At 40.8% G+C, this 22,909-nt stretch overlaps 2 protein-coding genes across 3 annotated transcripts in view; both read left to right on the forward strand.

Annotated features, from left to right (window-relative positions):
* Nucleotides 1-14,990, forward strand: part of paqr4a (progestin and adipoQ receptor family member IVa) — a 39,121-nt gene extending 24,131 nt beyond the window's left edge. The window contains exons 4-5 of the mRNA XM_061905595.1: nucleotides 601-687; nucleotides 14,940-14,990. The gene's annotated coding sequence lies outside the window, so the exon portion shown is untranslated. The remainder of the gene's footprint in view (nucleotides 1-600; nucleotides 688-14,939) is intronic.
* Nucleotides 544-22,909, forward strand: part of coro1a (coronin, actin binding protein, 1A) — a 30,721-nt gene continuing 8,355 nt past the window's right edge. Inside the window, exons 1-6 of one of the 2 annotated variants that reach the window (XM_061905594.1) lie at nucleotides 544-687; nucleotides 14,940-15,143; nucleotides 18,853-18,975; nucleotides 19,044-19,173; nucleotides 19,280-19,461; nucleotides 22,266-22,385. In XM_061905594.1, coding sequence (XP_061761578.1) covers nucleotides 682-687; nucleotides 14,940-15,143; nucleotides 18,853-18,975; nucleotides 19,044-19,173; nucleotides 19,280-19,461; nucleotides 22,266-22,385 — 765 coding nt within the window. In that variant the 5' untranslated portion in view covers nucleotides 544-681. Of the gene's footprint in view, nucleotides 688-14,365; nucleotides 14,517-14,939; nucleotides 15,144-18,852; nucleotides 18,976-19,043; nucleotides 19,174-19,279; nucleotides 19,462-22,265; nucleotides 22,386-22,909 lie in introns of those variants that run through there. The other variant, XM_061905593.1, reaches the window with a different exon arrangement.

Here is a 22,909-nt window from a genome sequence, read left to right on the forward strand (position 1 = left end):
TATCTTATTTTAGACCGCCCCATGATTTTAATGTGGCACGCCCCATCATTCTAACGTGTCTCGCTACAGCATTTTTTTGGGGTCCGCCACATAAATTTGTTGTAGACTATCACATCATTTTGATGTGGCACATCATTCTTGCGTATCCTGCCACATCATTTATTGGGTTCCGCCACATGATTTATCTGGCCGACCACCACATCATAAAAAAGCACTTTCTAGCTGAATATATTTGCTCTTTAAATTTTGTCATTAAAATGTTGCACATGCAATGCCATAAGTTCTACACTCTAATAATATCGGGTGTTCCAAACATTTTTTTGGGTTATCAAATACAAGCACTTACATTTCTGGGCCTCTGAGTGCAGCTATAATTGTGTGGCCCGCTATAAAAATGAGTTTGACACCCCAATTTTAATGCTTCAGTTACACAGGATTCTCACAAGAATGAGGTAACAACTGACCCAGACCCACTGTTTATGGCTGATTAGAATCTGCTTTGCATCGTGCCATAAAGCCTACAAATGTATTATATTTCAAATCTGATGTCATCACCCCTGACTGTCTGATGTGTTTTGTCTCTCCTGGTGATGACGCCAGCGTACAGCAGACAGGAAGTTCTTACAGGAGTGGAACGCGTCCACACTATTGGCCTCTTTTGTCTCCCCCGTAAAGACAAACATGTATGTAAGTACTGTATGTGTGGCGGAGTCACTGGCGGGACAAAGTGTTTTTTTTTAAACAAATGTAATCTATCGGTAAATACAACACAGGTGCGGGCTAGCCTGTTAGTTTGTAACGGGTCAGAATAATAGTTCTGTAGTCAACCCACTAAGGACCTGCTCCATGTCTCCATGGTGATGATGATGGGATCCTCTTTCGAAAAGAGCGATGAGGTGAATGTGGCGCCCTCTAGCGGCATGCAGCGCCTCTGCGATTGCAAGCGGACAGACGAGTGGGCAAGTCTGCCGCCACAATTGTGCAATAAAACTCAAGTTTATATTTTGTAAACGTGCGCCTTGTCTTCTCTTCCTGGAGGTCGAAGGTCATGTTGTGTTTTTTTTTATAGGAACAAGACACCTATGTTGAAGAGGTTCATTTAGCCTACTGATGTGTATTGTGATGTGTTGATTTATGTAGGCTCGTAAGGTAAAGTTGTCAGGTACAAAACTTTACCTTACGAGCCTATATAAATCAACCATTTATATATAAGACACCTATTCATTTTGACTTATAGATCCAATAGTGGTCGATTTGTTTTGCTAAATTTATTTTTATTTTCAGTCATTAATATATGATTTGATTTTATTTTTAAAAGATTACATACTTTTTCGAAATAGTTTTTCTATTATTTCAGGTATTTTTCTTAGTTTTTATTTCTTAATTTGTAGCTTATAACTTTTTTTTTATTTGACTTTCTATTGCAGGGATTATAACTTGAAGTAGAAAAGTATGGGCAAAATTTAATAAATAAATACGTATTTATATATTATCTTAAATATGTCAATGATCATTCAGAATGTGGAATTAATACAAAAGCGTGATATTAAATGTGTCATTAATTTATTCTATGTAAAAAAAAACATATTTATTTAATGAGTGATTCAATTTCTTTTAATATTTAACGATTGAAATAGTTCATTATTTACTTTGTTTAATTACTTAATAAACAAATAAATGTATAATGTTCAAACATAGCCATCAAATTTGGTGGGCGGGGCTAACGAACCTAGTCCAATGATTGCTTTAGTCTTGTTTATAATAGGATTGGAATCCATAAATGTCTTTTTAAATGTGTCATTCATTTATTTAACATAAAAGTACAGGTATCTATTTGATCAGTGATCGATTATTGAAATATATGATTAATGAATACATTATTTACTTATTAATTTAATTATTTCTCCATTGAATAAATTGCTCCACGGTGTATTTACTTCATAATTTGATTGATTATCAATTGATTTCATGGTTAATTATTTCACAAACCTGTGTGTCAGTTGTGTAGGACTGTATTACCTGTCAAAGTCAGCCATCAAAGTCAGTGGGCGGGGCTAAAATGAATCTAGTCCAATGATTGAAGCTTGGAATTTGATAGCTGAATTTGAAAATTTAATTAATTAATGTTGACACACATGTTAATGAAATAGATATCAAAATATTGAAATATTTATTTTAAAAAAAAAACTAAATCAAAAAAATGTATGTTTACATTAAATACTTCACGGTGGCAGAGGGGTTAGTGCGTCTGCCTCACAATACGAAGTTCCTGCAGTCCTGGGTTCAAATCCAAGCTCGGGATCTTTCTGTGTGGACTTTGCATGTTCTCCCCGTGAATGCGTGGGTTCCCTCCGGGTACTCCGGCTTCCTCCCACTTCCAAAGACATGCACCTGGGGATAGGTTGATTGGCAACACTAAATTGGCCCTAGTGTGTGAATGTGAGTGTGAATGTTGTCTGTCTATCTGTGTTGGCCCTGCGATGAGGTGGCGACTTGTCCAGGGTGTACAGCACCTTCTGCCCGATTGTAGCTGAGATAGGCGCCAGCGCCCCCCGCGACCCCAAAAGGGAATAAGCGGTAGAAAATGGATGGATGGATACATTAAATACATTAATAAAACATTTGACAACATATTTATGTATTTAATTTAAATGATAAATAGTTAATGATACATTTAAGTAATTATATTGAGATTGAGTGATTTAATTTTTTCCCTTTTGATCTTCCATGGTTATTTTATGTCCGTTTGTCCTCTCTCAACCTCCCTTTTTCTAACCGACTGATGATGTCTCCTCAGGAACCCAATCGCTTTTAGGAACAACATGATTGAGGAGTCCAGTCATCTCAATTCTTGCCTTTTTGCCGGTCAAGGGAGCGTCTTTTTTTTTCCCCAGGTTATTTGTTCTATGTGAGCACGGGAACACTATTGATTTTTAGACGAAGTCTTTATCCACGATGCTGCGAACCGATACGTCTCGACAGAACCCTGTTGATGTTAAAGCCATAGTTTTTTCAACTGTCATCTAATCACGAGAGCCCTAGACTTTTTCCAAAAATTAAGCCCATATGGTAAGGGTGTCCGTATCCTATATTAATAGCAGACAGCAGTTCGATATTAGCAAACAAAGTATCAGACGATAGTGTGGTTACTTGCCAGTTAAAATTTAAATGTCCTCCAATAAGCACACACTTTCTTCTATTTTACTAAAGTAATTTACAGAAGGTAAATATGCTAGGCTACCAGGCACTAGCGGCTACACGACAGCTAAGCACACAATAGCACACAAGCTAGGCATAGGTACTAATCATTGAACAACATTGGAGTATAAAACAGCACATTTGTCAATATAAAGATGTATCAAATACTTTTAGTTGCATATTACTTACTCATAGAAGGTCTCTAAGGCAGAAACATATTAATTTCAGTTAAGTTTATTTATTGTTATAGCACATTTAAAAACAACCCTAGTTGGCCAAAGTGCTGGACAGACAAACAATTTGCAAAAAGAAAAAAAAAAGCGGGGGAACATAGTGTCACATTTAGATGGTAACACGGAAGGATGAATAAAATAAAGAAAAAAAATAAAGAAATAAAGAAAAAATATATATATATATATGTATGTGAGGGCTTCACGGTGGCAGAGGGGTTAGTGCATCTGCCTCACAATACGAAGGTCCTGCAGTCTTGGGTTCAATCCCAGGCTCTGGATCTTTCTGTGTGGAGTTTGCATGTCCTCCCCGTGAATGCGTGGGTTCCCTCCGGGTACTCCGACTTCCTCCCACTTCCAAAGACATGCACCTGGGGATAGGTTGATTGGCAACACTAAATTGGCCCTAGTGTGTGAATGTGAGTGTGAATGTTGTCTGTCTATCTGTGTTGGCCCTGCGATTAGGTGGCGACTTGTCCAGGGTGTACCCCGCCTTCCACCCGATTGTAGCTGAGATAAGCGTCAGCGCCCCCCGCAACCCCGAAAGGGAATAAGCGGTAGAAAATGGATGGATATATATATGTATATATCCAGTAACAAACGTGTCCGCACCATTCAACTTACTGTATTAGAAGCTTGACTTGGCCCCGAAGTGTCGCCAAAAAAGAATTACCACTCCAACTTAAAGTCTATTCCAAGCGTTTAATAATTGATAGGTCAGTGTTTTTCATATCCACCATTGTTCTGTCTGACTCTTTTCACTTGATCAAACCTTCTCTTAAATTCCACACTACAAAATGATACAAGTATGAACAATTCCTGCTGATATCATGTCAGTTTAAAATCAGTTTAGTTAGGCCAGTACCCAAAAATCCAAAACCGGAATCGAGTATCAAGGGTGGAAAAAGTATCGGGACATCGGCACTATTGTCCAAAATGCTTTTGAGTCAAGTTAGTTCCTAAATTAAACACCCTCATCAGCACAAGATAGATCCCAGAAGGACGTATTTTAGGCCAAAGGTTTAGCACAGGTTTGCACAAACCATTTTTGACCCGATCTTCACACTTTTAGGTAACAAGAACTTTTAACCCCAGTGCAGTCCAAGAACCCTGTCGATTTAAACGCCAGTGCAGTTCAAGAACCCTGTCGATTTTAACCCCATTGCAGTCCAAAAACCTTGTCAAGTTTAACCCCAGTGCAGTCCAAGTACCCTGTCGATTTTAACCCCAGTGCAGTCTAAGAATCCTGTTGATTTGAACCCCAGTGCAGTCCAAGAACCCTGTCGATTTTAAGCCCAGTGCAGTCCATGAACCTTGTCAACTCTAACCCCAGTGCGGTCCAAGAACCTTGTCAATTTTAACCCCAGTGCAGTCCAAGAACCCTGTCAATTTTAACCCTAGTGCAGTCCAAGAACCCTGTTGATTTCAACCCAAGTGCAATCCAAGAACCCTGTTGATTTTAACCCCAGTGCAGTCCAAGAACCCTGTCGATTTAAACCCCTTGACTCCAAAATGCTTTGGAGTCAAGTTAGTTCCTAATTTAAACACCCTCATCAGCACAAGATAGATCCTAGAAGGCCGTTTTTTAGGCCGAAGGTCACTTTAGCACAGCTTTGCACAAACCATTTTTCACCCGATCTTCACGCTTTTAGGTAACAAGAACTTTTATCCCCAGTGCAGTCCAGGAACCCTGTCGATTTAAACCCCAGTGCAGTTGAAGAACCCTGTCAATGTTAACACCAGTGCATTCCATGAACCCTGTCGATTTTAACCCCAGTGCAGTCCAAAAACCTTGTGAAATTTAACCCCAAGAACCCTGTCGATTTTAACCCCATTGCAGTCCAAAAACCTTGTCAAGTTTAACCCCAGTGCAGTCCAAGTACCCTGTCGATTTTAACCCCAGTGCAGTCTAAGAATCCTGTTGATTTGAACCCCAGTGCAGTCAAAGAACCCTGTCGATTTTAAGCCCAGTGCAGTCCATGAGGCTTGTCAACTTTAACCCCAGTGCGGTCCAAGAACCTTGTCAATTTTAACCCCAGTGCAGTCCAAGAACCCTGTCAATTTTAACCCTAGTGTAGTCCAAGAACCCTGTTGATTTTAACCCAAGTGCAGTCCAAGAACCCTGATTATTATAACCCCAGTGCAGTCCAAGAACCCTGTTGATTTAAACCCCTTGACTCCAAAATGCTTTGGAGTCAAGTTAGTTCCTAAATTAAACACGATCATCAGCACAAGATAGATCCCAGAAGGCCGTATTTGAGGCCGAAGGTCACTTTAGCACAGCTTTGCACAAACAATTTTACCCGATCTTCACACTTTTAGGTAACAAGAACTTTTAACCCCAGTGCAATCCAAGAACCATGTCGATTTAAACCCCAGTGCAGTTCAAGAACCCTGTCAATGTTAACACCAGTCCATTCCAAGAACCCTGTCGATTTTAACCCCAGTGCAGTCCAAAAACCTTGTCAAGTTTAACCCCAGTGCAGTCCAAGAACCCTGTTGATTTTAACCCCAGTGCAGTCCAAGTACCCTGTCGATTTTAAGCCCAGTGCAGTCCCTGAACGTTGTCAACTTTAACCCCAGTGCGGTCCAAGAACCTTGTCAAATGTTTTAACCCCAGTGCAGTCCAAGAACCCTGTTGATTTTAACCCAAGTGCAGTCCAAGAACCCTTTTGATTTTAACCCCAGTGCAGTCCAAGAACCCTGTCGATTTTAACCCCATTGCAGTCCAAGAACCCTGTTGATTTTAACCCAAGTGCAGTCCAAGAACCCTTTTGATTTCAACCCCGGTACAGTTCAAGAACCCTGTCAATGTTAACACCAGTGCATTCCAAGAGCCCTGTCGATTCTAACCCCAGTGCAGTCCAAAAACCTTGTCAAGTTTAACCCCAGTGCGGTCCAAGAACCCTGTTGATTTTAACCCAAGTGCAGTCTAAGAATCCTGTTGATTTGAACCCCAGTGCAGTCCAAGAACCCTGTTGATTTAAACCCCATTGCAGTCCAAGAACCCTGTTGATATAAACCCCTTGACTCCAAAATGCTTTTGAGTCAAGTTAGTTCCTAAATAAACACGCTCATCAGCACAAGATAGATCCCAGAAGGCCGTTTTTTAGGCCGAAGGTCACTTTAGCACAGGTTTGCACAAACCATTTTTCACCCGATCTTCACACTTTTAGGTAACAAGAACTTTTAACCCCAGTGCAGTCCATGAACCTTGTCGATTTAAACCCCAGTGCAGTTCAAGAACCCTGTCAATGTTAACACCAGTGCATTCCAAGAACCCTGTCGATTTTAACCTCAGTGCAGTCCAAAAACCTTGTCAAGTTTAACCCAAGTGCAGTCCAAGAACTCTGTCGATTTTAACACCAGTGCATTCCAAGAACCTTGTCGATTTTAACCCCAGTGCAGTCAAAGAACCCTGTCGATTTAAACCCCAGTGCAGTTCAAGAACCCTGTCAATGTTAACACCAGTGCATTCCAAGAACCCTGTCGATTTTAACCCCAGTGCAGTCCAAAAACCTTGTCAAGTTTAACCCCAGTGCAGTCCAAGAACCCTGTTGATTTTAACCCCAGTGCAGTCTAAGCATTCTGTTGATTTTAACCCAAGTGCAGTCCAAGAACCTTGTCGATTTCAACCCCACTGCAGTCCAAGAACCCTGTCGATTTAAACCCCAGTGCAGTTCAAGAACCCTGTCAATGTTAACACCAGTGCATTCCAAGAACCCTGTCGATTTTAACCCCAGTGCAGACCAAAAACCTTAACAAGTTTAACCCCAGTGCAGTCCAAGAACCCTGTTGATTTTAACCGAAGTGCAGTTCAAGAACCCTGTCAGTGTTAACACCAGTGCATTCAAAGAACCCTGTCAATTTTAACCCCAGTGCAGTCCAAGAACCCTGTCGATTTTAACCCCATTGCAGTCCAAAAACCTTGTCAAGTTTAACCCCAGTGCAGTCCAAGTACCCTGTCGATTTTAACCCCAGTGCAGTCCAAAAACCTTAACAAGTTTAACCCCAGTGCAGTCCAAGAACCCTGTTGATTTTAACCCAAGTGCAGTTCAAGAACCCTGTCAGTGTTAACACCAGTGCATTCCAAGAGCCCTGTCGATTCTAACCCCAGTGCAGTCCAAGAACCCTGTCGATTTTAACCCCATTGCAGTCCAAAAACCTTGTCAAGTTTAACCCCAGTGCAGTCCAAGTACCCTGTCGATTTTAACCCCAGTGCAGTCTAAGAATCCTGTTGATTTGAACCCCAGTGCAGTCCAAGAACCCTGTCGATTTTAAGCCCAGTGCAGTCCATGAACCTTGTCAACTCTAACCCCAGTGCGGTCCAAGAACCTTGTCAATTTTAACCCCAGTGCAGTCCAAGAACCCTGTCAATTTTAACCCTAGTGCAGTCCAAGAACCCTGTTGATTTTAACCCAAGTGCAATCCAAGAACCCTGTTGATTTTAACCCCAGTGCAGTCCAAGAACCCTGTCGATTTAAACCCCTTGACTCCAAAATGCTTTTGAGTCAAGTTAGTTCCTAATTTAAACACCCTCATCAGCACAAGATAAATCCTAGAAGGCCGTTTTTTAGGCCGAAGGTCACTTTAGCACAGCTTTGCACAAACCATTTTTCACCCGATCTTCACACTTTTAGGTAACAAGAACTTTTATCCCCAGTGCAGTCCAAGAACCCTGTCGATTTAAACCCCAGTGCAGTTGAAGAACCCTGTCAATGTTAACACCAGTGCATTCCATGAACCCTGTCGATTTTAACCCCAGTGCAGTCCAAAAACCTTGTGAAATTTAACCCCAAGAACCCTGTCGATTTTAACCCCAGTGCAGTCTAAGAATCCTGTTGATTTGAACCCCAGTGCAGTCCAAGAACCCTGTCGATTTTAAGCCCAGTGCAGTCCATGAGGCTTGTCAACTTTAACCCCAGTGCGGTCCAAGAACCTTGTCAATTTTAACCCCAGTGCAGTCCAAGAACCCTGTCAATTTTCACCCTAGTGTAGTCCAAGAACCCTGTTGATTTTAACCCAAGTGCAGTCCAAGAACCCTGATTATTATAACCCCAGTGCAGTCCAAGAACCCTGTCGATTTAAACCCCTTGACTCCAAAATGCTTTGGAGTCAAGTTAGTTCCTAAATTAAACACGATCATCAGCACAAGATAGATCCCAGAAGGCCGTATTTGAGGCCGAAGGTCACTTTAGCACAGGTTTGCACAAACAATTTTACCCGATCTTCACACTTTTAGGTAACAAGAACTTTTAACCCCAGTGCAATCCAAGAACCATGTCGATATAAACCCCAGTGCAGTTCAAGAACCCTGTCAATGTTAACACCAGTCCATTCCAAGAACCCTGTCGATTTTAACCCCAGTGCAGTCCAAAAACCTTGTCAAGTTTAACCCCAGTGCAGTCCAAGAACCCTGTTGATTTTAACCCCAGTGCAGTCCAAGTACCCTGTCGATTTTAAGGCCAGTGCAGTCCCTGAACCTTGTCAACTTTAACCCCAGTGCGGTCCGAGAACCTTGTCAAATTTTTTGCCCCCAGTGCAGTCCAAGAACCCTTTTGATTTTAACCCAAGTGCAGTCCAAGAACCCTTTTGATTTTAACCCCAGTGCAGTCCAAGAACCCTGTCGATTTTAACCCCATTGCAGTCCAAGAACCCTGTTAATTTTAACCCAAGTGCAGTCCAAGAACCCTTTTGATTTTAACCCCAGTGCAGTTCAAGAACCCTGTCAATGTTAATACCAGTGCATTCCAAGAGCCCTGTCGATTCTAACCCCAGAGCAGTCCAAAAACCTTGTCAAGTTTAACCCCAGTGCGGTCCAAGAACCCTGTTGATTTTAACCCAAGTGCAGTCTAAGAATCCTGTTGAATTGAACCCCAGTGCAGTCCAAGAACCCTGTTGATTTAAACCCCATTGCAGTCCAAGAACCCTGTTGATATAAACCCCTTGACTCAAAAATGTTTTTGAGTCAAGTTAGTTCCTAAATAAACACGCTCATCAGCACAAGATAGATCCCAGAAGGCCGTATTTTAGGCCGAAGGTCACTTTAGCACAGGTTTGCACAAACCATTTTTCACCCGATCTTCACACTTTTAGGTAACAACAACTTTTAACCCCAGTGCAGTCCATGAACCTTGTCGATTTAAACCCCAGTGCAGTTCAAGAACCCTGTCAATGTTAACACCAGTGCATTCCAAGAACCCTGTCGATTTAAACCCCAGTGCAGTTCAAGAACCCTGTCAATGTTAACACCAGTGAATTCCAAGAACCCTGTCGATTTTAACCCCAGTGCAGTCCAAAAACCTTGTCAAGTTTAACCCCAGTGCAGTCCAAGAATTCTGTTGATTTTAACCCAAGTGCAGTCCAAGAACCCTGTCGATTTTAACACCAGTGCATTCCAAGAACCTTGTCGATTTTAACCCCAGTGCAGTCCAAGAACCCTGTCGATTTAAACCCCAGTGCAGTTCAAGAACCCTGTCAATGTTAACACCAGTGCATTCCAAGAACCCTGTCGATTTTAACCCCAGTGCAGTCCAAAAACCTTGTCAAGTTTAACCCCAGTGCAGTCCAAGAACCCTGTTGATTTTAACCCCAGTGCAGTCTAAGCATTCTGTTGATTTTAACCCAAGTGCAGTTCAAGAACCTTGTCGATTTCAACCCCACTGCAGTCCAAGAACCCTGTCGATTTAAACCCCAGTGCAGTTCAAGAACCCTGTCAATGTTAACACCAGTGCATTCCAAGAACCCTGTCGATTTTAACCCCAGTGCAGTTCAAAAACCTTAACAAGTTTAACCCCAGTGCAGTCCAAGAACCCTGTTGATTTTAACCCAAGTGCAGTCTAATAATCCTGTTGATTTTAACCCAAGTGCAGTCCAAGAACCCTGTCGATTTTAACACCAGTGCATTCTAAGAACCCTGTCGATTTTAACCCAAGTGCAGTCCAAGAACCCTGTTGATTTTAACCCCAGTGCAGTCCAAGAACCCTGTCGATTTAAACCCATTGACTCCAAAATGCTTTTGAGTCAAGTTAGTTCCTAAATAAACACGCTCATCAGCACAAGTTAGATCCCAGACGGCCGTGTTTGAGGCCGAAGGTCACTTTAGCACAGGTTTGCACGAACCATTTTTCACCCGATCTTCACATTTTCAGGTAACAAGAACTTTTAACCCCAGTGCAGTCCAAGAACCCTGTTGATTTAAACCCCAGTGCAGTTCAAGAACCCTGTCAATGTTAACACCAGTCCATTCCAAGAACCCTGTCGATTTTAACCCCAGTGCAGTCCAAGAACCCTGTTGATTTAAACCCCAGTGCAGTCCAAGAACCCTGTTGATTTTAACCCCAGTGCAGTCCAAGTACCCTGTCGATTTTAAGCCCAGTGCAGTCCCTGAACCTTGTCAACTTTAACCCCAGTGCGGTCCAAGAACCTTGTCAAATTTTTTGACCCCAGTGCAGTCCAAGAACCCTGTTGATTTTAACCCAAGTGCAGTCCAAGAACCCTTTTGATTTTAACCCCAGTGCAGTCCAAGAACCCTGTCGATTTTAACCCCATTGCAGTCCAAGAACCCTGTTAATTTTAACCCAAGTGCAGTCCAAGAACCCTTTTGATTTTAACCCCAGTGCAGTTCAAGAACCCTGTCAATGTTAACACCAGTGCATTCCAAGAGCCCTGTCGATTCTAACCCCAGTGCAGTCCAAAAACCTTGTCAAGTTTAACCCCAGTGCGGTTCAAGAACCCTGTTGATTTTAACCCAAGTGCAGTCTAAGAATCCTGTTGATTTGAACCCCAGTGCAGTCCAAGAACCCTGTTGATTTAAACCCCATTGCAGTCCAAGAACCCTGTTGATATAAACCCCTTGACTCCAAAATGCTTTTGAGTCAAGTTAGTTCCTAAATAAACACGCTCATCAGCACAAGATAGATCCCAGAAGGCCGTATTTTAGGCCGAAGGTCACTTTAGCACAGGTTTGCACAAACCATTTTTCACCCGATCTTCACACTTTTAGGTAACAAGAACTTTTAACCCCAGTGCAGTCCATGAACCTTGTCGATTTAAACCCCAGTGCAGTTCAAGAACCCTGTCAATGTTAACACCAGTGCATTCCAAGAACCCTGTCGATTTTAACCCCAGTGCAGTCCAAAAACCTTGTCAAGTTTAACCCCAGTGGAGTCCAAGAACCCTGTTGATTTGAACCCCAGTGCAGTCTAAGAATTCTGTTGATTTTAACCCAAGTGCAGTCCAAGAACCCTGTCGATTTTAACACCAGTGCATTCCAAGAACCTTGTCGATTTTAACCCCAGTGCAGTCCAAGAACCCTGTCGATTTAAACCCCAGTGCAGTTCAAGAACCCTGTCAACGTTAACACCAGTGCATTCCAAGAACCCTGTCGATTTTAACCCCAGTGCAGTCCAAAAACCTTGTCAAGTTTAACCCCAGTGCAGTCCAAAAATCCTGTTGATTTGAACCCCAGTGCAGTCTAAGAATTCTGTTGATTTTAACCCAAGTGCAGTCCAAGAACCCTGTCGATTTTAACACCAGTGCATTCCAAGAACCTTGTCGATTTTAACCCCAGTGCAGTCCAAGAACCCTGTCGATTTAAACCCCAGTGCAGTTCAAGAACCCTGTCAACGTTAACACCAGTGCATTCCAAGAACCCTGTCGATTTTAACCCCAGTGCAGTCCAAAAACCTTGTCAAGTTTAACCCCAGTGCAGTCCAAGAACCCTGTTGATTTTAACCCCAGTGCAGTCTAAGCATTCTGTTGATTTTAACCCAAGTGCAGTTCAAGAACCTTGTCGATTTCAACCCCACTGCAGTCCAAGAACCCTGTCGATTTAAACCCCAGTGCAGTTCAAGAACCGTGTCAATGTTAACACCAGTGCATTCCAAGAACCCTGTCGATTTTAACCCCGGGGCAGTCCAAAAACCTTAACAAGTTTAACCCCAGTGCAGTCCAAGAACCCTGTTGATTTTAACCCAAGTGCAGTCTAATAATCCTGTTGATTTTAACCCAAGTGCAGTCCAAGAACCCTGTCGATTTTAACCCCAGTGCAGTCCAAGAACCCTGTCGATTTAAACCCATTGACTCCAAAATGCTTTTGAGTCAAGTTAGTTCTTAAATAAACACGCTCATCAGCACAAGTTAGATCCCAGACGGCCGTGTTTGAGGCCGAAGGTCACTTTAGCACAGGTTTGCACGAACCATTTTTCACCCGATCTTCACATTTTCAGGTAACAAGAACTTTTAACCCCAGTGCAGTCCAAGAACCCTGTTGATTTAAACCCCAGTGCAGTTCAAGAACCCTGTCAATTTTAACACCAGTGCATTCAAAGAACCCTGTCGATTTTAACCCCAGTGCAGTCCAAAAACCTTGTCAAGTTTAACCCCAGTGCAGTCCAAGAACCCTGTCGATTTTAACCCCAGTGCAGTCCAAGAATCCTGTTGATTTGAACCCCAGTGCAGTCCAAGAACCCTGTCGATTTTAAGCCCAGTACAGTCCATGAACCTTGTCAACTTGAACCCAAGTGCAGTCCAAGAACCCTGTTGATTTTCACCCCAGTGCAGTCCAAGAACCCTGTCGATTTAAACCCCAGTGCAGTCCAAGAACCCTGTTGATTTAAACCCCAGTGCAGTTCAAGAACCCTGTCAATTTTAACATCAGTGCATTCCAAGAACCCTGTCGATTTTAACCCTAGTGCAGTCCAAAAACCTTGTCAAGTTTAACCCCAGTGCAGTCCAAGAACCCTGTCGATTTTAACCCCAGTGCAGTCCAAGAATCCTGTTGATTTGAACCCCAGTGCAGTCCAAGAACCCTGTCGATTTTAAGCCCAGTACAGTCCATGAACCTTGTCAACTTGAACCCAAGTGCAGTCCAAGAACCCTGTTGATTTTCACCCCAGTGCAGTCCAAGAACCCTGTCGATTTAAACCCCAGTGCAGTTCAAGAACCCTGTCAACGTTAACACCAGTGCATTCCAAGAACCCTGTCGATTTTAACCCCAGTGCAGTCCAAAAACCTTGTCAAGTTTAACCCCAGTGCAGTCCAAGAACCCTGTTGATTTTAACCCCAGTGCAATCTAAGAATCCTGTTGATTTGAACCCCAGTGCAGTCCAAGAACCCTGTTGACTTTAACCCCAGTGCAGTCTAAGAATCCTGTTGATTTGAACCCCAGTGCAGTCCAAGAACCCTGTCGATTTTAAGCCCAGTGCGGTCCAAGAACCTTCTCAATTTCAACCCCAGTGCAGTCCAAGAACCCTGTCAATTTTAACCCCAGTGCAGTCCAAGAACCCTGTTAATTTTAACCCCAGTGCAGTCCAAGAACCCTGTCGATTTAAACCCCTTGACTCCAAAATGCTTTTGAGTCAAGTTAGTTCCTAAATAAACACGCTCATCAGCACAAGATATATCCCAGACGGCCGTGTTTGAGGCCGAATTTCACTTTAGCACAGGTTTGCACAAACCATTTTTCACCCAATCTTCACACTTTTAGGTAACAAGAACTTTTAACCCCAGTGCAGTCCAAGAACCCTGTCGATTTAAACCCCAGTGTAGTTCAAGAACCCTGTCAATGTTAACACCAGTGCATTCCATGAACCCTGTCGATTTTAACCCCAGTGCAGTCCAAGAACCCTGTTGATTTTAACCCAAGTGCAGTCTAAGAATCCTGTTGATTTTAACCCAAGTACAGTTCAAGAACCTTGTCAATTTTAACACCAGTGCATTCCAAAAAGCCTGTCGATTTTAACCCCAGTGCAGTCCAACAACCCTGTCGATTTAAACCCCAGTGCAGTTCAAGAACCCTGTCAATGTTAACACCAGTGCAGTCCAAGAACCCTGTCAATTTTAACCCCAGAGCAGTCTAAGAACCCTGTTGATTTTAATGTCACTCGCACACCAAGATGCGCGCTTTGACGCCACCTGGCAGACCTCTTCGTTTCATGTCTGGCCCTGCCCACTTCCTCCATGGTTGCTAAGCGTCACTTCCTCCTCCGCCGTTACTTTGTGCTTCTGTTCAACTTCTTCCCCTTCCTCCTGCCGCTCATTTTGGCGGCTGGCTCGCTGCTCGGCAACAACCACCAACGCTCTCAGGTAGGCCTTCGTCATCCTCATCCTTGTCACTGTCATGCGCCTGCAGCACTTTGCCGCGATGCGTTTACTGGCCGTCGGTAAACGGCATGACGTATGTATGTATGTGTGTGTGGAGGTTTTTACCATCAATGTTTGCTGAGTGTGTGCATGTTATGGGACAAAGATGGCCGCTTGTGTAGAAACTGTACTAAGAACATGCTGAGTGCAGGTGTTTGTGGTTGACCTGACTCCGCCCCCACATCCTCATCTTGTCACGGTTTGCATTCTGAAAAATGAATTTGAATTATTGCTCTCCCTACACATTTATTACTGCACAAGAAGCAGAAGCAGTTGTGCAAAGTTTCCGCTTCCCCTTTTCCCCGCCTGCCACACAAACGGAGACGTCATCGCCGATTGGCTCAACCTGTGATGCTGTCCCTACAGGTCGCCATGTCCAGGAAGGTCGTGAGGACCAGCAAGTTCCGCCATGTTTTCGGGCAGGCGGCCAAGGCGGACCAATGCTACGACGACATCCGCATCTCCCAGATGACTTGGGACAGCAGCTTCTGCTCCGTCAACCCCAAGTTCGTGGCCATGATCGTGGACGCCAGCGGGGGCGGGGCCTTCATGGTGCTGCCGCTCGGCAAGGTGCGTGCCCCTTTGACCTGCCGTCGCTCGTGACTCCGCAGACTTTCGAGGGGAATGAGGAAGTTTGATGGCAACTGAGATGTTTTCACCATATTAGGAGGTGGCCTCAGTCAGGGCAGGATGTGCCCCCCCCCCCCCCGCCCCCCCCTCCTTCCCCTCATGCCTGCTCTGTGACGTCACATGTGGTCGCTTTCTGCTGCTTTGCTGCACCGCATGCGACATCGCTCTCTTTTTCTCATCACTATGAGAACCCTACATTGCACTACTTAAGCAGGTGTGTCCAAAATGTGCTATTTTTTTAACAGCTTCTAAAAATCCAATGAAGTCATATTTTTTTATAAAACATAAAAAACAGTTGAAAGGTAACGACAAAAAGTTTCGATGTTGACTCTAATAACAGTTTTTTTCTTTAAATTTGTAATTACTCAAAAATAATAATTAATCAAAATCAATGTTATGAATTATTGTTATTATTATCCAATTACTTCATCAAATATTCCACTTTAAAATATTTTGTAGAGACATTGCATATTTTGTGTTTGTTATATAAAAAAACTAAGATTTTTTTGACAAGAGGGCATAAAACAAACTAAAAAATGAAATAGATAAATAATAAATAATGCAAAATTATGATTAACAGTTAGATTTGAAGTTGATCTGCCCATGCTCCCTTTGGGTTGCCTTTGACACAAACATTGTTTTTGTCCAAGAACCCTGTCGATTTTAACTCCAAAGCAGTCCAGGAACCCTGTAAATTTGAACCCCAATGCAGTCCAAGAACCCTGTTGTTTTTTACCCCAGTGCAGTCAAAGAACCTTGTTGATTTAAACCCCAGTGTAGTCGAAGAATTATAATTATAATTAACAGATAGATTTGAAGTTTATCTGCCCATGACCCCTTTGGATTGCCTTTGACACAAAATTTCAATAAATAATTGCTATTGAATTGTAATTAATTATATTTTATTTAGTATAGATCTTGTAATATAAAAATAAAAGGCAATAAAAAGGGCATTAAACAAACTAAAAAATAAACAAAGAAATCAATAATGCAAAATTATCAATAACAAATTTGAAGTTGATCTGCCTATGCTCCCTTTGGATTCCCTTTGACACAAAAAGTGGTTTGTCCAAAAGTCCTGTTGATTTTAAATCCAATGCAGTCCAAGAACCTTGTCAATTTCAACCCCAGTGCAGTCCAAGAACCCTCTTGATTTTAACCCCAGTGCAGTCCAAGAACCCTGTCGATTTTAACCCCAGTGCAATCCAAGAACCCTGTTGATTTTAAAAATAATTTTAAAATAATATATCCATCCATTTTCCATCCACCGCTTATTACCTTTGGGGGACGCTGGTGCCTATCTCAGCTACAATCGGGCGTAAGGTTGGGTACACCCTGGACAAGTCGCTCCCTCATCGCAGGGCCAACACAGATAGACAGACAACATTCACACTCACATTCACACACTCGGGCCAATTTAGTGTTGCCAATCAACCTATCCCCAGGTGCATGTCTTTGGAAGTGGGAGGAAGCCGGAGTACCTGGAGGGAACCCACGCAGTCACGGGGAGGACATGCAAACTCCATACAGAAAGATCTTGAGCCCGGGATTGAACCCAGGACCACTCAGGACCTTCGTATTGTGAGGCAGACACACTAACCCCTTTTCACCGTGCCGCCCTAAAAATAATAAATGACATTTAAATTTATTTTACGACTGAGGCCCTAAACTAATCAAAATGTTGTTCTAAAAATGTTCAAACTAATATTACATTTAATATTGTCAAGAATTGGCAGCATGTAGCCTGCCTGTTTTTTCCTGTATATTTATAGATTGTTACCTCAAAGTAACAATAACCTAACCTAACTTATTGCATCGTGGTCAGGGGGTCAAAGGGGGTCCCGAAAAGCAAAAGACTTGCAGTATAAGCGCATTTAAAAAAAATATTGAATGATACACAAGCCTTCAGCTAGGTGGCAGTACTGCTTGCCTAACTAGGAAATCTGAGCGATGGGGTGTGAGAAAACGCCTCTTCATCTTGGTGGCGTGTACGTGCTGGTGCCAGAATATTATCAGCTTGTCAGTCTAATTTCAATTAGGGGGAGGGTGAAAAAAAATGGAGAAGCACCAAGTTAGTGTAATAGATATCGCAGAGTAGATAGAGTTTTTATCACACTGCAAACAGTAAGAGCCAAACAAAACAAAATATTGTTTGCTAAGAGCCACACTGCACAGTAGAACCAAGTGTCCTACAGTAATTCTTTTTTTTAAAGTTATACTTATGGTAAATGTATACTGTAGAGACCGATGATATTTAAAAAACAAAAAGTTGAAGGTACATTTTTTTATTCTGTTATTCTTAATTTTGTATTACTTTTGATACTAATACTATTACTATTATGCTATGATTATTGTTCGTGTTACTTTATATTATTACCTTTATCGTGTGCGTTGTGACCCTTTTATAATTTTTTAATTATTAGTCATATTTTTTTATGTCTTGTGTATTACGTTTTGGATAACGTTAAATTTAGTTGTTTTTTTTTAGGTGTGTGTGTGTGTTGTGTGTTTGTGTGTGCGTCCTCATTTGTGTGTGTGTGCGCATATATATATATATATATATATATATATATATATATATATATATATATATATATATATATATTATATATTATATACATTTTAGTATATAGTATAATATAGTATGTATTTTACATACACATTTTTTGTATACTGCAATGAGTTAGCGACTTGTCCAGGGTGTATGCCGCCTTCCGCCCGAATGCAGCTGAGATAGGCCCCAGCACCCACCGCGACCCCAAAAAAGGGACAAGCGGTAGGAAATGGATGGATGGATTTTTTGTATATCTATGAGTGCCTACGAAAGGTTAAATATATGGATTATTGGAAATAATTTGTTTTATTTTTTGTACAATTATGACAATGTCAAACAAAAAGTATAATATAAAATACTGATTAAAAAACAACTTACGAATTATACAAGGAAATTTAATATTACATATTGTAAAATACTGCTGTGCTCTGCTTATTATCAATCAATCAATCAATCAATCAATCAATCAATCAATCAATCAATCAATATCCTTTATTTAACCAGGTAAAAACTCATTGAGATCAAAATCTATTTTCCAAGAGGGCAGAAAGAACTAAATACATTTAAGAACAGTAGCAGTCACACGCCACAATTAAAAGTAAATTACTTACATACATAAAAACAATGTTTAAAATGTTTTCGTAAAAACAACTTAAAAAAAAGAACAATGCCCAATAGAAACAGTTTAACGATCCTTTTAAAAGGGCTTAAAATTCCCCCGAAGATATTGGCTCAGGTAACCTGAGATCCTTCTGGAAGTTAGTCTATGACCAAGGAGCAGCATATCTGAAAGCTATTTTGTGTTGGCTCTTGGAACAAATGTGCTAAGTATGTCCTGGGACATTAATCTGTAGCGACTGGAGTCTCTACATGTGAAAGAACACAAATAAGGGGGAACCTGATCAAGAAGTGATTTATATACAAAACACAACCATCGAGAAAATCTGCGTACTGATGGACAGTTTACCTTTGCCCCTATTAAATATTATTATATATTTTTGTAAAAGTATAAAGAATATGATTGAGTTTTATTCAGCAGCGATAATAGGACTAAATGTGCAGACTGATGATGTCATGGTGTGTGTGTCTGAACAGACGGGTCGCATAGACATGTCCTACCCCACCGTGTGCGGACACACAGGTCCCGTGTTGGACATCGAGTTTTGTCCTCACAACGACAACATCATCGCCAGCGGCTCCGAGGACTGCAGCGTCATGGTGAGACACCCGCGCCGCCTCTCTCACGCGTCTTCATGACCCCGCCCCATACCTGTCTTCACGGGCAGATTTGGGAGATTCCGGACGCCGGGCTGACATTGCCGCTCACGAAGCCCGTGGTCAAGCTGGAGGGTCACTCCAAACGCGTCGGCATCCTCAGCTGGCACCCCACGGCTCACAATGTCCTGATGAGCGCAGGTGATCGCTCGTTAGATACATATTAGCACGTGCAAGCCCCGCCCACTCTGCTGTATTGAATATAAAACACATCTTCAAAAAAGTGATTCATGAGTCCTCTCTGCAGGCTGTGACAACGTGGTTATCCTCTGGAACGTGGCCCGCGGCGAGGCGGCCGTGATTATCGACAGCGTGCACTCTGACCTCATCTACGGCGTCAGCTGGAACCGTGACGGCTCCAAGATTGTGACCTCCTGCAAGGACAAGATGCTGAGGGTGCTGGACCCTCGCAAGGGCACCGTCCTCCTCGTACGTCATCTTGCCTTTTGCTTTTATACAGAACTTTACCACCCAACTCATGTGTAAGAACATCTCATGCTGCATATTAACATTTTATAATGCGTAATATCGTCTTATGATGTGTAATAACATCTAATCATGTGTAATAACATTTCATGGTGCATAATAACAACTTTTTATGTTTAATAACATCTTATGATGTGTTATAACATCTAATGGTGCATAATAACATCTTGTGATATGTAATAACATCTTATGATGTGTAATAACTGTCAGGTTCAAACACTGATGACATCTATTAAACTAGACAAGAGGCAAGGAATCAAACAGAGACAGAATTGAATTTGGCTCATTTGAGGAGAAACGCGTACACCTGTACCCTTGTACTGTGTCACCACGCTCTGACTAAAGATTGTACGCCTCTTCTTTTATTTGGACTTTCCCTGATTACATGGCAAAGGCTGTTTCTAAGGGAAGGGGTCGTAAACAGCCACTGTCTTTGGTTACAAAACAGTTCAAAGAAAAGGTCGTAAAACAGTTCAAAGAAAAGGTCCTAGGAGCTTGGGCCGGTCCTACTTCCTCTCCACTTTGTAGATCTCGGGTCAAGACAAAATCTTTCTGTGGATTACAATAAATCAAAGAAACAGACGCCTTCATGCTGCTTCCCATCCTACACAGTGGTTTTTTACAAGCCTTTTGATTGGTAGGATCACAGACAGCTTTTGTCTTCTCGCCGGGAACTCATGGAAACACAAAGTTTTGTGATAAATTAGATACAATTATTCTTACAATAACATTTCATGGTGTGTAATAACGTCTAATCATGGGTAATAACATCTCAAGATGCGTAATATGTTATAGATAATAACATGTCATAGTGATGTGTAATAACATCTCTTAATGGGTAATACGCTATGATGGGTAATAACCTCTAATTATATGTTATAACATCTTATTGTGTGTAATAACATCTTATGATGTGTACTAACATTTAATCATATATAATAACATCTCATGGTGCATACTAACATTGTGTTATGTGTAATAACATATTATTATGTGTAATAATGTATATTAATGTGCAATTACCTAATTTTTTTGTAACAACATCTTAATAATTGGTATTAACATCACATGATGGGTAATAAGAACTCATGTTGGGTAATATCTCATGATATATAATACCGTCTCATGATGATGCATAATAACATCTTATCATAAATAATAACATGTCATAAGGATGTGAAATAACATCTCATGATGGGCAATAACAAAAAATGATGAGTAATAACTTCTCATGATGTGTAATAACTCATGATTAATGATATCTCATGATCTGTAATAACCTATATTCATGTGTAATAACATTTTATGATGTGCAATAATCTTTAAACATATATGATAACGTTACATGATGTTTAATATTCTCTAATAATGTGTTCCAACATATCAGGATGTCTAGTAACATCTCATGATGTGTAATAACATCTCATGATGTGTAATAACATCTCATGATGGGTAAAACATATTTGCGATGGGCCATAACCTCTAATCATGTGTAATAACAACTAATGATGTGTAATAACTCATGATGTATAATAACATCTCATCATGATGTGTAATAACATTGTATAATAGGTCATAACATCTCACAATTATGTGTAATAACACCTCATGATGGGTAATAACATCTCATGATGATGCATAATAACAGCTTATGATAGATAACATGTCATAATGATGTGTAATGACATTGCTTAATGGGTAATAACTTATGATAGGTAATAACCTCTAATTGTGGGTAATAACGTCTTCTGGTGAGTGATAACATCTTATGATGTGTAACATTTAATCATGTGTAATAACGTCTCATGGTGCGTGATAACATTTATGATGTGTAATAACATCTAATCATATGTAATAACATCTCATGGTGCATAATAACATTGTGTGATGTGTAATACCATGATTTGTAATAACATCCTATGATGTGTAATAACATCTTATCATGTGTAATAACATATCATGGTGCATAGTAACATCTTATGGCTAACAACATCGTTTCATGTGTAATAACATTTCATGGTGCGTAATAACATCTTGTGATGCATAATAACATCTTATGATGGAATAAAACATGCCATAATGATGTGTAATAACACCTCTTAATGGGTAATAACCTCTAGGAATGTATAAAAACATATCATGATGTGTAAAAACATCTAATGATGTGTAATAACATCTAATGGTGCGTAATAACATCTTGTGATATGTAATAACATCTAATCATATGTAATAACATCTCATGGTGCATAATAACATTGTGAGATGTGTAATAACATCGTATGATGTGTAATGACATCCAATGATGTGTAATAACATCTCATGTGTTATAACATTTCATGGTGCGTTATAACATTGTGTGATGTTTAATAACATATAATAGTGCATAGTAACAACTTATGTCTAATAACATCTAATCATGTGTAATAACATTTAGTGGTGCGTAATAACATCTTGTGATGCATAATAACATCTTATGATGGATTATAACATGCCATAATGATGTGTAATAACATCTCTTAATGGGTAATAACCTCTTAGTATGTGTAATAACAACTTATGATGTGTAGTAACAACTAATGTTGTGTAATTATAACTCATGATGGGTAGTAATCTTTAAACATGTATAATAATAAATCATGATGTATAATAACTTCTAATCATATGTTATAACACATAACAGCGTCTTCATGAAGGTTAGAATGTGACTTCTGCCAAGTCTCAGCTGTGTGTTTGGTGTGCGTGTGCAGGAGAAAGAGAAACCTCATGAGGGCTCCAGGCCAGTCCGGGCCGTGTTCGTGTCCGACAGGAGGATTCTCAGCACCGGCTTCAGTCGCATGAGTGAGAGGCAGGTGGCGCTGTGGGACCTGGTGAGTCATTCTGTTCTTTGTTAAAAAAAACACTCAACATAAAAAGTCGATTTTCCAAAACACTGCATAGCTGGCATCATGTAAGGTAACATAGCATCATGTAAGGTAACATATCGTGGCAGTAACATCATGAAAGGTAACATATTATAGCATGACTTCATGTAAGATAATATCGTAGCATATTGTAACATAGCATCATGTAACATTACATAATGTAACATAACATCATATGAGATAACATATTGTAACCACAACATAATCTAAGCTAACATAACGAGCATAACATTATGTAAGGTAACATATTGTAACCGTAACATCATGTAAGATAACATAACGTAGCATAACATCATGTAAGCTAACATAATGTTGCATAACATCATGTGAGATAACATATTGTAAATGTAACACAATCTAAGCTAACATAACGTAGCATAACATCGTATAAAATAATATATTTATATATTGTATTATAAAAATATGTAAGATAACATAATGTAGCATGACATTATGTAAGATTACATATC

The sequence above is a fragment of the Nerophis ophidion genome, linkage group LG07, assembly GCF_033978795.1.
Source record: "Nerophis ophidion isolate RoL-2023_Sa linkage group LG07, RoL_Noph_v1.0, whole genome shotgun sequence".
NCBI classification, from domain to species: domain Eukaryota; kingdom Metazoa; phylum Chordata; class Actinopteri; order Syngnathiformes; family Syngnathidae; genus Nerophis; species Nerophis ophidion.